Below are 18,388 nucleotides of genomic sequence, written 5' to 3'. Positions count from 1 at the left end.
ATGTAACAAATAATACGCACGCACAAGCACAGGCAAACATATATATATATATATATATATATATATATATATATATATATATATAATTTGAATTTTTTTACTAATTTAATCTAATATTATATTTTAAATGTTAAATTTTAAATTTCAAATTTTAAATAAATATTTATTATTTGATAAAATAACATCAATCCTATTACTTAAAAATTACTGTCACAAATCATGATTTCAATATATATATATATATATATATATATATATATATATATATATATATATATATATATATATATATCTAAATTAAAGGGTACCTTACAGACTTTTTTTTTTAAAATGAGCATATGACCTAATTTTTAAATGAACTTTTCTATAAGTTTAAATCTGGTCTATTTAGAAAATATAGCAAGTTATGTCAGGCCTAAGATAAATTAGATTGTAGGCACCTGATACGTCACGTGAATCATTTATACCCCTAGTAATTATTATCATTTATATCAATTATTAAAATGACATCGTGAAAAATAATTGATATATTTCATATCAATTCTAGTAATATTAATTAATACCAATTACAATTATTTGATATCGATATAGTAATTAATTAAAATAATATCACTAAAGATAGTTGTTACATATCTTTTGTTGATGCACTTCATTAGTATTTTAAGATTTTACATTGGCATGCAAATTTAAAAATGATTTTGTGAATTAGTGCATGTCTTGGCATCTGCCTTTTGTACGTGTCATATTCATTTTGGAAAAATAGAAAGACTATGATGGTTTACATTTTTAAACGATTATCATTAATTTAATATTCTTATAGAGACACTAAAAAATTAAACAAAATTTATCATATTATAGTTGTTTCAAAATTACCAGTTTAATGATAATTTTTTTAAGTAAACAGTTTAATGATAACTTAGCACGAAAAGACTTTTTATCTGCAAAATGGTCAGCTATATTGCACAAAAAAAGGCAGGGGTTAGCTATGGTTGAATTTAACTTTCTGGATGCAAGATCTGACTAGTTGGTGATTTGTAAGTTCCTAAAGGGCACTATAAGTGAAGGAAATGTGTTTTAATATTGGTCCAACAAAAGTTTTTAATAATGCAAGGTGTGTTCTTTGCAATGACTTTGAGCCATTCGATTTATCTTTCATTAGGGCTTCTTGGCCGTTGATATGATAAAGTTTTCAGAAATGGCATGACTTGTATAGCAATTGGTTTTTTTTGGAAGAAAAACACCTGTCTTTTGATATATATTTTTAAAAAAATTTAGAGAGAGTAATAACTCCATCATGTCCTTAGTTACTCAAGCTGTCCTTATAGTACAACATTAGAGAGATGTGTTGGACCATATTTTTTTATACAAAGTATAGAGAAAAAAGAAAAATTATAAGGCACCAAATTAGTCAAATTGAGGAGATACCCACTATGTATCATGGACACACTGTTTGTCATATTGTCTTCCAAGAATTTAATTTTTAAGTTTTAAAAAGTAAAGAATTTCGATGCAATCTCTTGGTTTGGATATGACTTTTTCATTTTCACAGTCCCTAAGTTGAAAATTGGTGACATTTTACTTTGGATGATATTATAGCTTCATGTGGCTATCTCACAATCTTTCTTAATCACCATTGGATTGAGATCAAGCCGTTTAAAATTAATGTTTGTATTTAGTAATTTGCTTTGCTCAACAAAAGTAGGACCCCAACGTCAACCTCTATTGCCTAAATCCAATGGTGATAACTGGGCTTGTGACCACATTAGGTATCCAAGCAGGATTATTTAAAAAATAAAAACAAAAAACCACATTAAATACTTATCAACATCATGTCATCACACATGGGAGAATATAAAATTATGAATTAGTATTCTCATCTCATAAAAAAAAGAAAAAGAAAGTATGGCAGGAAAAAAAGAATTGGTAAAGGCCAAAAACATCTCCTTGTTTCTTTCTCCCTTTTTTTTTATTTTTTGAGTTTCTTTTTTTCTTTTCTCTAAAAAATATTAAGAATTAAGGAGTTACTATAAAACTATAACTGTTTTGAGACCCAAAAATGGATGGTGAAGATGGGATACTTTTTTAGATTTGGTTTGATGAGGATTTGAAAACTGATAAGTAATGTTATCAAAAAAAAAAAAAAAAAAACTGATAAGTAAAGAACAAAACTCTATAGTCAACACTCAACAGGATATGTGCAATAATATTCCCCTACCCCTCTGTTTCCATTATAAGGTAAAAGTTTAAAATTTTAATTTGGGGAAGGATTATTTATAAATTTATAAATTATATTATATCTGATCGATAATAGTCTACTTAAGTGTATGTTTTTAGTTAAATATAATATAGTTTATAAAAATTTATAAATAATAAATTTATAATTATAAGCTTCCCTCTTAATTTAGCAAAATTTCAAAATTGAAATCTTTGAAATAACATCAACAGGAGAAGGTGAAGAAGGAAAAATAAAAAAGAAGGGAAAAGGCAAGAAAAAAAAAAAAAACTGAAACATTTACTTGTTATACTATTACTATACAATACAACAAGAGGTCACATACACAGACTTTCTCTCATTCTCTCTCTCACACACCATTCTACCTTCCTTTTCCTCTTTTTTCAGAACCATTTTTGAGATTCTTCCAATGGTCTTCTCTCTTCCATAGGATTTCACAGAGTCCCATCTATAATTCACACATCAATCCCTTCAATTATAGTTGGTGTGTGGATGTTTATGTGAATCTTTTTTCAAGGACTATAAAAGACAAAACTTTTCTGGGTTTATTGGCTCTTGCTTTGTTCTGCAAACTATTTTTCTGAGTTTTCTCCTGGAAAAATAAAAAACTTTTCAAGAGAATTATTGTATATTAAAAAAAAAATTCCATTTCTCTTAGATTTTTATCCAAACAAAAAATATATATTTCTCTCTCATTTTTCTGCAAATTTCTCCATATTTTTTTTTATTAATTTGTGGAAAAGATTGAGACATGGGCAAGCAAGGGCCTTGCTATCACTGTGGAGTTACAAGTGAGTTCTTGTTTCTCCAATTATGATTTTTTTAATTTTAATTTTTTTTTTTTAGTTCGTGACCTTTTTTTGTTTTTATTTTTTAGTGAAGAGTATTTTGCAAATTGAGATGTGTAGAAGGAAGAGTTGTTGGCCAATAAAAACTAAGACATAATAGGCGTGCTCTGCGTAATATTTTGGATGTATACGAATTCAAAAGTTCAAGTAGTGTTGTTGCCTAAAGCATTTGGAATTGAAAGCTGCGGAAACTTATGTTTATTTCCCACTCGTACATATATATATTTCACTCCTTATCTGGTCTTTGTTTTCCTTGATTGTGTTTGACATCTGAGCCAGTGTAACTTGTGCAAAATTAAGCTCAGAGTTCATGTCTTGCCATTTGGATAATGTGAATTTATAAATGAGAGGAAAGAAGAGAAGGGAATGATGCATTTTCTCAAAGTTAATCTATTCCTTTCTTTTGAAAGTAATTTACAAAGTTGTTTTCATTTCCTCTACAAAACAATTTCTCATTGTATCAGAGGATCTTTGACAATCATTGCATCCATCCCTCAGACATGTCTTACTCCCTTGCTTTCTGGCTGATCAAAAACCAATCCTTGTGCCCCTTCATTATTATATTTTTCAAGCTTTCTCAATTTGAAACTATTATTTTTGTTCGTGATACCGAGCACCTCAATAGAACTAATCCTGCAACTTAAGCCTTGAAGATTTTCATAGCTTTTCTGATAATTTCGAAGCAGCTTCCAAGTCTTGAAGTCATTGCTACTTGCGTGCTATTCAATAATACTCTAGTGCCATCCTTTTTTGTATAGGGTGCAATGATTTCAGTCTCAAAAAGAAGAGAATTTTCATTTAGACTGTCTTAACTTTGATGCATCGAGTGAGACTCAGCAGCTACTGTTAATCATTTCAGCTCAAATTCAATCATTGTCTTCTCTACTAGTCTACAAATGTTCTTAGTTTGAGTCTTACCACTAACTGCTTGAGGTTTCTAGATCAATATCTTGTTTGAAACACAAAAGGGTATTGATATGCATTAATCTTAAATATATCGAAGTTAAAACTTGCCGGTTAGTAACAGGCAAATAGTCAACATTGTAGCAGGAATTGCTAGTTCATTATGCAAGTGAATACTGACAGATGATGCTGTCTCAACCTTGAAGTTTTTATGTTGAGTTCATCTTTCTGGTATATGGAAGACAGCAAGCAACTGTAAAATATTTTAATCCAGGAAGTTTAAGTTATGCCTTGCCCAAACTTACTATATATTTTATATGCATCATGAATTGGATTATTAGGAAAATATGAATATGTGGTTCTTATTAGTCTATCCAATCCAAGATAACAGATTTGTTCTTGTTTATAAGGGTGTTAAATGCTTGTAGATTTCTCACAATTGAGTATTGCAACAGGCACACCACTTTGGCGCAATGGACCACCAGAGAAGCCAGTACTATGCAATGCATGTGGCTCTCGATGGAGGACAAAGGGAACCCTTGCAAATTATACCCCTTTACATGCTCGGGCAGAAACTGATGATTATGAGGACCAAAGGGTTTCCAGGGTAAAGAGCATATCATTAAATAAGAACAAAGAAGTGAAATTGCTCAAACGAAAGCAGAACCATGATAATGTAGTATCTGGAGTGCTTGCACCTGATTACAACCAGGGATTCCGAAAGGCTGTAGATGAAGATACAAGCAATAGATCGAGTTCAGGATCAGCTATATCTAACTCAGAGAGTTGTGCACAATTTGGCGGCATGGATGCTAGTGATCTTACAGGTTGGATGTTTACTATGCTGATTTTACTGGAAGATCTTTCTTCATAACTGATTAGAGCAGCATTCACCATTCCTTTGAAATAGTTCGGATTTATTGTTAGTCCAGATTTACATTAGCACAATCAAGAAGTGGATAATGAAATGAGGGAAATGAAAATGAAATAAATTGTGGAATGGCAGCACAGTTTTGTATTGGTTTTCCTAAAAGAAGACAAGTGAATTTTGCTTCTAATTTTATATGGGTGTGCTTTTCACTGACAAAAAAATGTGATTTAAATGTTTTTCTACCATGAAACTCCAGATATATCTTAAAACAATTGTACTGGCAAGTTCTATAATTAGATATGGATTATCTATTTTTTATTTATTGTATAATTAACACATATTCATTAGATAATACATTTTTTTTTATAATAGAATGTGGCTTCATTGGTTTAGTTCATCATTAATTGACTTCGATCAAGAACTTCTACTCTTGTGTTATGATACTAAATATGTACACTCCTGCATATCAAAACAGGTAACCCTTTCTCCTTTATAAAAAGACATGTAATTCTAATGTAAATAGTTTGTTTAATTTAGGTCCTGCTCAGTCAGTGGTCTGGGATGCCATGGTTCCTTCAAAAAAGAGGACATGTGTGGGTCGTCCAAAGCCTTCTTCTGTTGAGAAGCTCACTAAAGATTTATGCACTATTCTTCATGAACAACAGTCTTATTTTTCTGCATCTTCTGAAGAAGATCTTCTTTTTGAAAATGAAACACCAATGGTCTCTGTCGAGATTGGACATGGAAGCGTTCTCATTAGGCATCCTAGCTATATAGCTCGTGAAGAAGAGTCTGAGGCTAGCTCTCTTTCAGTTGAGAATAAACGAAGCTCAATTAGTGAGGCATATTCGCATCCTGGTGCCATTCTTACGCATAATGATTCCAGTCTCATGAACTTCTCCTCACCTCCAGGAGTTCAAAAGGTCAGAAACTCTGCTGGCCAAGGAATGCAGCAGGATCAACTTAAAAGGCATGCTTAGTCTCATAATTTCTAGTCAGTTGTGCTTGAGTATTATTAGTTACCATTGGTGAAGAAATATTTGAGATAAATGTGCAGAAATAGCTTTGGAGAAAATACAAACATACCATGCAGTCATTAATGTCTGTTTTTTTAAATTTCAGTGACAAGTTTCAGCTTGAAAGAGTACAAATCCTTGGAAGTCATGATTCACCACTACGCTTAATAGATTTAAATGTGAGTTGCATTCCCCTTTCCCTATTATGATTGCATTTTGTAGCCTAAATTGACAAGAATGTTCTTATCCAGGCTTGTAATAACTAAATGGGTATGGTTTTACATCAATGATAGACTTCAGTGATTTGACATAATTTGTATAATCATTTTTTGAATCTTTTATTGGATTCTTGGTTCATGTAATTACTCAGAACTTTCAGGATAGCAATTTGATTCAAAATGCCTTGAGAACAAGCATTGTTTTCTTAGATAATTCACTCAATTGTTTTTTTAAGCTTGTATTCATGTCTTGCACTATATAATATTTATAATTATATATTGTTAGGTAAGGCCTCAAATCCATCAGATTGTTAAATGCTTAACATAATTGCTATTATGTTTGGTTAGGATGTAGTAAACTATGAAGAGTTTTTGAAAATCTTGACAAATGAAGAGCAGCAGCAATTACTGAAGTTTCTTCCTGTGGTTGATACTGCTAAACTTCCTGATAGGTTAGAATTCTACTTTCATTTGAGATTCATCAAGTTGTTGCAATTGATCAAGATTACTGTTTCAAATTCCCATGTTGTTTGTAAGTTATAATTCTTATATAGAAGTTTCAAATCTGTTGGTTTTTTTGAGGAATAGATAGCAAGTCTAAATGCATTATAACTATAATTGGCGACTGCTAAGAAAATCAAAGCCATTTCAATAATAATGCACTCAATTATCCATCTTTTATTTCAAAATCATGTTATTGCTTGAGTATTTCAGTTTTTCTTTTAAAAATAGAAATTATAAAAGATATGCTCTACAATGCATCAGATATGAGACTCTTAAGGGAATAGAAGATGCTGAGATTGAGTTCATCGCTGTTGACGATTTCTGTTGTATGTGCAGCCTTAAAGTCATGTTCCATAGCTCTCAATTCAAGGAGAACTTAAGTTATTTTCAGCAGCTTCTCACGGAAGGTGTCTTTGATATCTCTTTGTTGGGTCCAAAACCTGAAGACTGCAAGACTTTGAAAAGTCTTGTATTGTCCAATCTGTCAAAATCAAAATGGGTAGAACACTATAATTTTCTGAAGGTTTGTGATAGTTTATTATCCGGTATTAGAGATTGTGTTGATAAATAAAAATATGTGCAATGATACTTATCAGATATCACATCCTTCTATGGATGCAGAGATGTAAACACAGAGCTGGAAAATCTGGTGCTCTGGGATCTACTGGGACAGCATCAATTAATGTTGCAAATTGCAAGAGAATGCGTGACAACCGAAATCAAACCTTTCCAGGTTAGCTGGAAATCTGACATCAAAGAAGACAAAAAACAGATCATATGCTAAGACATCCCAATTATCCTCTCCCTAATGCAACAATACAATGATATGATTGTTGGGTGCACCTTGTACATACCAGGGATTTGGATTGAGGGAGTAAATTTAAATTACTTCTTGCAGGTGTAAAATGCTTTTGGATTATTATTTAAAATTATTAAATGTTGAATGATAACCTATAACTATGCACAGTTTATTAATAATTTAGAATTGCTTTCTTGTAAGTTCTTATGCTAAGCATAATGAACTATGCATACAAAAGTAATTAACTAGTTAGAACTGAGTGTTGGCTATCATTGTTGTTTCTGATTTAACTGAGGAATTATTCTTAACATTCATCTTGCAAATTTCAGAATTGAGGACAATAATGAGGAGTCCCAAAAGTGTGATCACAAAGGCTGGCTGTGAGGGCAAAGAAGCTGCAGAAGATGGCACATGCTATAGTCCAAAAAGCTTATTTGCTTTGCCTCCTGATGCTAGCTCCCTCCTTCGGGATTCCTTAAACTTTGTAGAGGAGAGTTCTGATCAGGATCTGCTGCTAGAGGTGCCATCTAACAGTTCTTTTCCACAGGCAGAACTCCTTAACCCAACTTTAAGCTTTGGTGCTCAAACCAGTACTAGTAGTAGCTCAGTATATTCATATATTATCCACCATTAAGTAATCTTAACAAGTTTACTCGGGTGGCTAACTGGTTACTGGCTATTAGTAGTTCTGTCGCATATTTTACATCTTATATATATATGATGGTTGTGCTTTTGTTTACTTGCAACCTTCTTGAGCTTGGATTGCCAACGATGCAAGTTGGGTGGGGTTTTTTTTTTTTTTTTTTTGTATAGGTTAGTGACAGGTTGTAACATATAACATGAAATGAAGACTAGACTGATAATCTGAGTTTTGAATGCAAATATACATTTTGTTTTGTGAATAATTTTGACAAATTTTTTAATAGATATTTCGAGAGAACATTATGTATGTGTCCTTTAGGAGGCGCTTATAAATAGGCAATACAAGTGATATCTATAACTAATTAAATAAGATAAGGGTACAAAGCACAATCAGTTATCCTAATATGATGTTTTATCCCTACTATGATGGGATGTGATTTTCACTTCTTTATTCTTATGGCTAACAGTTCCCCTCAGGTTGAAACATGGTGACAGCAAATGTTCAAATTGCAAACTGGAAAAATCAAGTTGTTTCTTGCCCGATGCATTGATGAAAGAAACGTTGCGAGTGAACAAAACCCAAAGAGACATAGCTTCATGCTATGAGACAAAAGGGGTGGCAGGCTATGGTTAGCACGCATCCAGGAGAAAGATCGCAGGCCAAAGCACATATGTCATAAATAACTCTAAACACCAAAAAGTCTTTGATTGCTGAAACTTTTATTAGAAGAACGAGGGTGCCAATAAATAATCGAACTCTAAAATCTAAACCACTTGCACTCGGTCATAAATTCTATGATATCATATCATGCAACTAATTCTACCAAATTAGGTTAAGACACTTATATAATTTTATGGGAAAACATTTTCTCATGTCGTAGGAGAGTTGTTTTATTCTATTAGTGACCTTTTGATTTTCGTTCAATATTTTCTTTTGTTTTTTTTTGTTTTTTTAGTAGATGTGGCCCTCACATAAGATGTGTCTACAGCATGAGAAAATTTTCTCCTATCGAAACCCTAATTTTATATTATTTTATCTAGTAAAATATCTCCTTACCCTAAAAGCCTTATAAAATTAGGCTTATAGAATTGAAGCGTGTACAAATTATGAGGCTAGCACAAACCCTTTTCAGAATTTAAAATTAGGGAAAACTTCAAAAACTCTCGTGTAAGTTTCTTCAGAATCACTTACCCCATTCCCGAAATTTTTAATCATTTACCCCCTACTTAACGTTTTTTTATCATTTATCCCCTAACTTGATTTTTCATCCAAAATTACAGTTAACAATGTTAATTGTTTTATAAAATACCAAAAATATCCTTTAATTAAAAAAAATGTTAACGGTGTTTATGTGTTGAGAGCTGTGGCCATATCATTTACCTTGCATTAAGTGCTCAATATCAAGTAATTAAACGTGTTGACAAACAGATTGATAAAAAATATTCACAACACAAAAATAGCTTGCTTTCGTTTATCATCAATATCAACTTTGTATATGATAAAAAAAAGTAATTAAAATAGATTGACAAACGGAAGCGTAGTTGATGACAAACAAAATCAACATGTTGTTTGTTTTTTAATTAAAGGGTAGTTTTGGTATCTTACAAAAAAATTAACACTGTTAATTATAATTTTGGATGAAAAATCAAGCTATGGGGGTAAATGATAAAAAAAAAACTTTAAGTAGGCGGATAAATGATTAAAAAATTCAGAGAGGGGGGTAAGTGATTCTGAAAAAATTTACAGGGGATTTTTGAAGTTTTCCCTTAAAACTATGATATGGGTTTTATAACTCTCCTTTTGTATAAGATAGTTATCTTATGTTGTAGAAAGAAAATAGGTGGATCTCATCATTGCATAAAAAAAGAAAAAGATGAGGTGCGAAAATCGAAGGAGATAACATGAAAGAAGTTATCTTATCTGAAATGAAAGTAATATTTACCCAATGATATTCTCCAAAAAATGGAAAAAGAAATTGAAACGACGATAATTTAGAGGTTCACCACATCAAGAGGAATTTTTATTAAAAGGAATACAACAAAAATTTCTCGATGCTCTAAAATTCAAGCTTTGCACCACAGTTATCAGTTGCAATATCCCAAACTCAAGTGTTGGTATTGACAAAAAGTATTATAAGTCACTTTAAAAACTAAATAACTATAATTATTAACTATGAATAAAATAATTTAGTGTAAATGTAAACCCTTTATAACCTCGTTGAAGTGACCCTTAAAATTACGATATCCACATATTAATGTCTTTAATTTTTTTTTTATCACCAATTAGGCATCCACCACATTTATTTTTATACAAAATCTAGTAATTATTTTGTTTCTTTCGAGAGTTTTTCTTTTTGGTGACAAAAATATATAAAATACCAATATAGTGACACGTTAATATTTAAATAAATAATTAAAGGTATATTTAATAATTTATAGCTACTATCCTTCTTAATTCTATCTTATTCACCAAACAAATTATTATAAAAAAATAGTGTTACGTACTTTTTAATTTATAAATTTTTTTATTAAAATGTACAAAATCAAAGTAAATAAATTTACTTAAAATTTGTTGTATTATATTTGATATTAAAATAAAATATTTTATAACGATGTTTTCAATAAAATTGTATTAAGTGTTATAAATAATTAATATTATTTGTAGGTAGACTTGATGACATGTAACCATAATTTGAAAAATACATTTATGTTTATAGTTAATAGTTAAATATATTTTTAAAAATTATCACTATATTCTAAAATATCAGGAATTTGTAATGTTTAATAAGTATTATAAATTATCTATTAAAATACATTTTTTTAAGATTTTGTTAACAAGTATTTTTAGGATATATTTTAAAGAATCACGATTAAAAAAATTATTAAACAAAAAATATAAGCATTTAAGATCTTGAAAAATTTAAAACATTTAATACATTTTTATTTCAGTAATTGATAAAAAAAAAATTCTTTGCTATATGTTTTAAGGGTAAACATATTTTATTTTATACAATAGTGAGAATTGAATACATAACTTAATACAAATTACCCAAATTTCTCACCATTAAATTAATCTTAATGGCTTGAATTATTTTTTATAATGATAAAGTCATAAATCAAATCGTCTTTCTTGCTTTAAGGTAAATCTCCATTCTTTTTTTATATCGAAAAAATAAAAAATTATGACTTTTTCAATATTTTATTTTTAATTTTTTATACGACTACTTTGAAAGATATTTGATGACATTCTAAGAAACAATTAAATACATAAATTTTCAATAAAATTGAAAAATATTGTGCAATTAATTTAATATTGTGTCCAAAAAAGATGAAGAAAGAAAACATAAGTTAAGGTAAAATCATTATAAATGAGATAACAATTCCATCTAAGCTAATGAGAGTAAGCGGGCCTTTGATACACGACTTTTTTTAAGATTCCCGAAAAACTGAGGGTGGTAATTCAAGAAGACCGTATTTGGTAGAAGATTTTTAAAAAAATTCCGAAAAAATGATTTTTTCGGAAATCCATTTTGTGTGTATTTTCTAAACCAAAATATCACCGAAAAATACCACCAAGGGGGTGGTTTTCTTGGATTCTCATGTGCTAGGAAAATCACACAACATTTTGTTGACAAAAATACCCTCCCTTATGGCACGATCTTCGTCCTTGATGGAGGCATGTTTCTAGTTGCCCTTATTCTGGGGAGGTTGCAATTAGGTTTTAAACAAATATCACCATGCCCCATACACCAGTATCGCACCAATTTTTCATTCTCAAATTTTCTAGTGTTTAGCTTTGAATCGATAAGTTAACGAAAAGCATAAGATTGAGAAAAATACTTGTTAACGAAAAGCATAAGATTAAGATAGGCCTAACTTAAAATATTTAATGAAATAGAATAGGCTTGGACCTTAAAAAATACTTGTTTAGAAAACAGAATTATAAAGTTGACCTACAACTATAAGTCTACAAGCCAATCTATATCGTATTATTTATTTGAATTAAAATTATTATATAATTTTAATTAATAAAAAATAATTTTATATATAATTTTAATATTTATTAAAGGCTTGATAAGGGTTAAACAAGTTAATAAGCCTAGGCCAAACTATTTAATTTTTAAATACAAGCCAGGTTAAGCCTATAATATAATGGGTCTATCATTTCTCTTACTATAGGAGATAAAGTTATCTCCAACAACCCCAAAGCTACAGAAGATAAACTCTTTTTTCACTTATCAAGTTCAAAATTCAAATTTAAAAAATTCAAATTTTAAATGTTAAATAATTTTTCATCCAATAAACATATAATTAATATTATTAATAGGTTTAATAATTTTTCATACAAAAAATAGTGGAAAACATGCACAGAAGGATGTGCACATTCTCCAAGTAATAATTTCTAGTTTTCATTTACGACATAGAAAATTGTGTTTTTTTTTACTCTTACATCAAAAGAATGAAAGTTTAATTTTTTCTTATATATTAAATTAAAACTCGTATTGTTATAGTGATTAAATTTTATTATTATTATTTTTACAGAATGATAAATGTCATTTTTTATTTTTTGTTTTCACTGTGAATTGAATGTTTGGTGAATTGAATTGAATTGCATTTAATATAAGCGAATATTTTTGTATTAATTAGACATATTTTTGAAAAATTGAATTTTTCTCTTTTAATTTATAATTTTTATATTTTTTAATATTGGTTATACATATATATTTAAAACGTTTATGTTAAAAAAATACTTGTGTGGAAATGTTTTTCTCTTTTTGTATTACTATTTAAAGTTATTTTTTTAATTTATTTAAGGTATAAATATGTCATTTCTCATTTTTTTCATTTAAATTTCAAATTTAAATTTTTTTTATCAACTATACATATTTTTTAAAAAAATTTAAATAATTTTTTGTTTAATCTATAATTTAACATATTAAATTTAATTTTACTATATATATATTTTTTCACTACAGAAACATTAATGCGAAATTCGTTTTCCACTTATCAAGTTAAAAATTCAAATTTAAAAATTTTGAATTTTGAATTTTGAAATATTAAATATTTTCTCATCCAATAGACATAATAACAAATATTATTAATAGATTTAATAATTTTCCATACTAAAAGTAGTGGGAAACATGCATAGAAGCTGTAAAGAACCAATTCAACCCAAAAGCTTAAGCTTTTGGGTGAGGTTACATTAATGGTTTTATATATCTCAACACGTCCCCTCACACGAAAGCTCACTGGGCTTGAAGGGTGGACAATGCACAGGCCCACCTACCTGTGCGACGAAAGAAATTTCACTACAAAGAAAGTGGGGGGCGGTGAGGTTCGAACCGGGACACGAGGCTTTGATACCATGTAAAGAACCAATTCAACCCAAAAGCTTAAGCTAATGGGTGAGGTTACATTAATGGTTTTATATATCTTAACATAAGCTTGTTAAAATCGAGATCTTAAGTAAAATCGAAAAGAGATTAAAAAATCGTAAAACGTAAAATCATAATGTAAAAAAATCGTAAAAAACGTAAAAGCGTTTGGAATATTAGTAAAATCATTTTGATGAAAAAAATCGTAAAAACATAAAATCGTAGTGATAAATCGAGATTTTAACAACAATGCATAGAAGGTTGTGTATATTCTCCATGAAATGATGGGTTTCCCATTTTCGAGTAACATTGGTAATGCACCTTTCACCTTCCAACAGAATAATTAAAAACCTTACAATTTCAATATAGAAATGATAGTGGGACATTAATTTGATGTCTGCCACTAACATTTTTAAATTTCGAAATTTAATTTACTTAAAACTTAATTTTTAGTTATTTATTTATTTTCAAAATTGGTAAGCAAGTAAGAACACACAGGAGGCAGAAGATTAAGCGTGTGAATGGTTTGAAAGTTATAAGAAAATATCAAATAATGAGTTTTCCATTTTCAAGTAACATTAGTAAAGAATCTTCCATCTTCCAATATAACAATTAAAAACCTTACAGTTCCAACATAAAAATGATAGTGGGTCATTAATTAGATGTCTCTCACTAATTTCTTAATTTCAATTTTTGATTTAATTAAAAACTTATTCTGTAATTTTTTTTTAAAATTGATATACAAGTATGAACACACAGTGTGAGCACAAAGCTGAAATTGCATGAGAGCTTGACACATCAGTTTTTTTGGTTCTCCTTTTAAGTATATAATAAGAAAATATCAAATAATGAGTTTTCCATTTTCAAGTAACATTAGTAAAGAATCTTCCATCTTCCTGTAATACCCCATATTTTTATTAACTTTAACCTTATGCCTTTTAGTTAATTTGAAGAGATCAAACTTTTAAGTTTCAAGGACGAAACTTCTTTTAAGGAGGGTAGAATGTAATATCTCATATTTTTATTAATAAAATAATAATAATAATAATAATAATAATATAATTTTTTTATGGATAATAATGATATTTAGTATTTTTGTAATTAATAATATTGGTATTTAATATTTTTAATTAATGAGTTAATAATAGTTAAAATAATAAGAGGTAAGATAATAATAATAGTAATATTATTTTATTTATGTGATAATATATATATATATATAAATTAGATGATAAATTATGATTAATTGATTTATTAATTGATTGATGATTTATGTATTTATGATTGATTAGTAAATTGTTTAGATATGATGAGCCAAGAAACATAAATTGTTTAGATATGATGAGTCAACAAACATAAATTGTTTAGATATGATGAGTCAGCATTGAGTCAGTAATGTGTAAGCCTTAAACTTCAACTATAAATAGAGGTCTAGCCTAACCAAACCAATTCACTCTTCAACACTTCTCCTCTACTATTCTCTCTTCTTAGTTCAAAAAACTTAGTTTAATTTATTTTATATTCTTCTGATTACCAACCGGTTCTTTGCCCCAAATTACTCTTTTCTTCTAGAAGTTAGCGAAAACGGAGACCAGATAATCCTAATCTCTAGGTGGTTGTAGATTCGTTGTGTATGAAATTTTATTGTGTGTATCCTAATCTTTAGGTAGTTATATGTTTGATATATGTAATCCTAATCCCTAGAGAGTCATATATTATATTGATATGAATTTTGGTATATGTAATCCTATTCGTAGGTTATTTCTTTTATATAAAACTTGGATGTAATCCTAATCTCTAGGTATTTTTAGATTATATTTTATGTAAGATTTGGTATATGTGATGCTCTAGGTGAATGTAAGATAGTTTTATATTAAATTTGTTGAATGTAATCTTAATCCTTAGAAAATTTTAGGATGTTTTCATATATTATATGTAACCCTTAGGGGTATTTAAATTAAATTATTTTAATCTCTAGAAATTAATTGGATTAATTATTGGATTTTTGGCTTTACTCTAATAGATGTGAATATTTGAATTATGATATGACGATTGGATTTGGATTTTACTCTTTGAATTCTGATTTCGAAGATTATGATATAATGATTGGATTTGAGTTTTACTCTGTTATATGTTGAATATGAAAATTATGATATTCTTGGATAATGGATTTGAAAATTATAATGGATTTGGAAATTATGTTATTATTGAAAGATTGACTTTGGAAATTATAATCTTGATTAAATTGATGTGGAAATCATGAAAACTATTTGACAATTATGAGAATTGTGACAAGATTGAATTGATTGTATGTGACTGAATAAATTAATAGTGGGAGGATAGCTTTGGGATGGTACCTCCCAAGGTGATGAACACAACTTTTGGGCTTTATGCCTCCGATGTGAAACTGATGTGAAAAAGATTGTATCCGTTCTTCCCAAAGTGGTGTCTGGCAGGGTTCCCCGGGATACTAGTAGCAACTTTGGGAAGAGGTGTGCACACTAGGAAGATATGAATTGATTATGGCCAATGTGATTTGTTTGTGACTGGCAGGGTTTCCCGGGTCACAGGGTAGACTGGCAGGGTTTCCCGGGTCTACCATGGTTCTCTTCCCACTAAGTACAATGAACTTAAACATGATTAATAATGAAATGTTATTTGATTTGATTATGATGAATGTCATTGAGTTGTGAATATTACCATTTATGTAATATTATGATTAATGTTGTGCTGAATATGTTAGTTGATAAATTACCCTTACTAAATACAATAAATGGACTAAATAAAGATTAATATAATTAATAACGAGTTGATACTTGATTTGAATTTTTGAGTTATATTACTTGATTTAATTATTATGAGTTCTATTTATTTATTTATTTATTTATTTTGTATTTGATTGGGATTACCAGCTTTGCTGACTTTTGTGTTTGTTGACTGCAATGATCCTGCGGCTGCGGGGGAGCAGATTTTCAGTAAGTCAGGTTGCAAGGATGGGGCTAGCAGTGGGCAGTGAGGACACGACTCAGGATTTCTAGCTGTAATAAATATTATGTATAAAAAAAAACTTTAGTCTTTGGTTTTATTTTAATGTAATAGAGTTAGCCTTGCACCTGTGCATTGTACAGGTGCGGCGGTAACATTTCCCAAATTTGATTATTTTGAACTTCCGCTGTTATTTATAAAATTATTGAATTTATTTATGCTATTATAAATTGTCAGAATTTAGGGTGTTACACTTCCAATATAACAATTAAAAATCTTACAGTTCCAACATAAAAATGATAGTGGGTCATTAATTAGATGTCTCTCACTAATTTCTTAATTTCAATTTTTGATTTAATTAAAAACTTATTCTGTAATTTTTTTTTAAAATTGATATGCAAGTATGAACACACAGTGTGAACACAAAGCTGAAATTGCATGAGAGCTTGACACATCAATTTTTTTGGTTCTCCTTTTAAGTATATAATAATATATGGAAATTTAATACGGCTGTCTCCTGCTAAAAGATGTTAAACCCTTTTTATATCAACTTCAAATTTCTAACTTTAAAAAAGAAGTAGGATATTAATACACTTGTTTGCCACTAATTAATGCTAAACTCTTTTCGCACTAACTATTTAGTTTAAATATTTTAAATTTTGAATTGAAATAAAGGGAAAAATGTTTCTGCAGTTAAAGCAGATAAGTTATCTGCAATTATTCCCCAAACGACGTCGTTTTGGTATTGAAATCTTAAAAAATTATAAATATAACGACTATTATAACCCTGAAATAAATTAAAATTACAAAAACACCATGATTTCTGTCCCATAACGACGTCGTATTGGCTTACTGTAGATAATTTATCTACAGTAACTGCAGAAAAAGCGAACCCTAAAATAAAATGTTTTTCATTCACATGTGATTTTAAATTCTATATCTTGTATAAAAGCATAATTAATGTTGAACTCTTTTCTTGGGTCTTTTGAATTTTCGATAAATATGAAAAAAAACATTAAATATTTTTTAAAATGAGGGTTAACAATTTTCATGTAGAAAATAGAGGAAATTTAACACAGCTGTCTCCCACTAAAAAATGTTAAATTCTTTTTCCACCTATATCAACTTCAAATTTCAAAATTTCAAAAAAAAGGGATATTAATGAACCTGTCTGCCACTAATTAATGCTGAACTCTTTTCTTTGGGTCTTTTGATTTTTCGATAAATATGGAAAAAAGCATTAAATGATTTTTAAAATGAGGGTTAACAATTCCAATATAGAAAGTAGTAGAAATTTAATACATCTGTCTCCCACTAAAAGATGTTAAATTCTTTTCCCACATATATCAACTTAAAATTTTAAATTTAAAAAAGAAGTGGGATATTAATGAATATGTCTGTCACTAATTAATGTTCAACTCTTTTATTTGGGTCTTTTGATTTTTTGATAAATATGGAAAAAAGCATTAAATATTTTTCAAAATAAGAGTTAACAATTCCCAAGTAAAAAATAGTGAAAATATAATACAGTTGTCTCCCACTAAAAGATGTTAAATTCTTTTCCTACCTATATCTACTTCAAATTTCGAAATTTAAAAAAGAAGTGGGATATTAATGCACATGTCTGCCACTAATTAATGTTGAACTCTTTTCTTTGGGTCTTTTGGTTTTTCGATAAGTATGAAAAAAAGTATTCAATGTTTTTTAAAATGAGGGTTAACAATTCCCATGTAGATAGTGAAAATTTAATACTGTTGTCTCCTACATAAAGATGTTAAATTCTTTTCCCACCTATATCAACTTTAAATTTCGAAATTTAAAAAAGAAGTGGGATATTAATGAACTTGTCTGCCACTAATTAACGCTAAACTCTTTTCTTTTGGTTTTTTGATAAATATGGAAAAAAAACATTCAATGTTTTTTAAAATGAGGGTTAACAATTCCCATGTAGAAAATAATAGAAATTTAATACAGTTGTCTTCCATTAAAAGATG

General features: G+C 28.9%; 1 protein-coding gene across 1 annotated transcript; it reads left to right on the top strand.

Moving 5' to 3' along the window:
* Positions 1-2,605: 2,605 nt before the first annotated feature.
* LOC133289922 (GATA transcription factor 26) lies at positions 2,606-8,238 on the top strand. The gene is made up of 8 exons (XM_061487954.1): positions 2,606-3,024; positions 4,440-4,811; positions 5,393-5,825; positions 5,978-6,050; positions 6,438-6,541; positions 6,930-7,116; positions 7,215-7,326; positions 7,722-8,238. Exons 1-8 carry the CDS (start codon positions 2,985-2,987, stop codon positions 8,024-8,026), a joined length of 1,626 nt encoding a protein of 541 aa, XP_061343938.1. The 5' UTR covers positions 2,606-2,984; the 3' UTR covers positions 8,027-8,238.
* The last annotated feature ends 10,150 nt before the right edge of the window (positions 8,239-18,388 follow it).

Source organism: Gastrolobium bilobum, unplaced genomic scaffold, assembly GCF_033153095.1.
Source record: "Gastrolobium bilobum isolate Gb01-03AN ecotype WA unplaced genomic scaffold, APGP_CSIRO_Gbil_v1 utg16824, whole genome shotgun sequence".
NCBI classification, from domain to species: domain Eukaryota; kingdom Viridiplantae; phylum Streptophyta; class Magnoliopsida; order Fabales; family Fabaceae; genus Gastrolobium; species Gastrolobium bilobum.
This window is presented reverse-complemented; position numbering and strand designations above follow the sequence as displayed.

What these genes read in the sequence shown, in the direction of transcription:
- LOC133289922 (XM_061487954.1), top strand. Translation starts at nt 2,985, where the DNA reads ATGGGCAAGCAAGGGCCTTGCTATCACTGTGGAGTTACAA. An exon ending in CTATCACTGTGGAGTTACAA is followed by an intron (nt 3,025 to 4,439) that starts GTGAGTTCTTGT and finishes GTATTGCAACAG; the next exon opens with GCACACCACTTTGGCGCAAT. An exon ending in ACTGCTAAACTTCCTGATAG is followed by an intron (nt 6,542 to 6,929) that starts GTTAGAATTCTA and finishes TTGTATGTGCAG; the next exon opens with CCTTAAAGTCATGTTCCATA.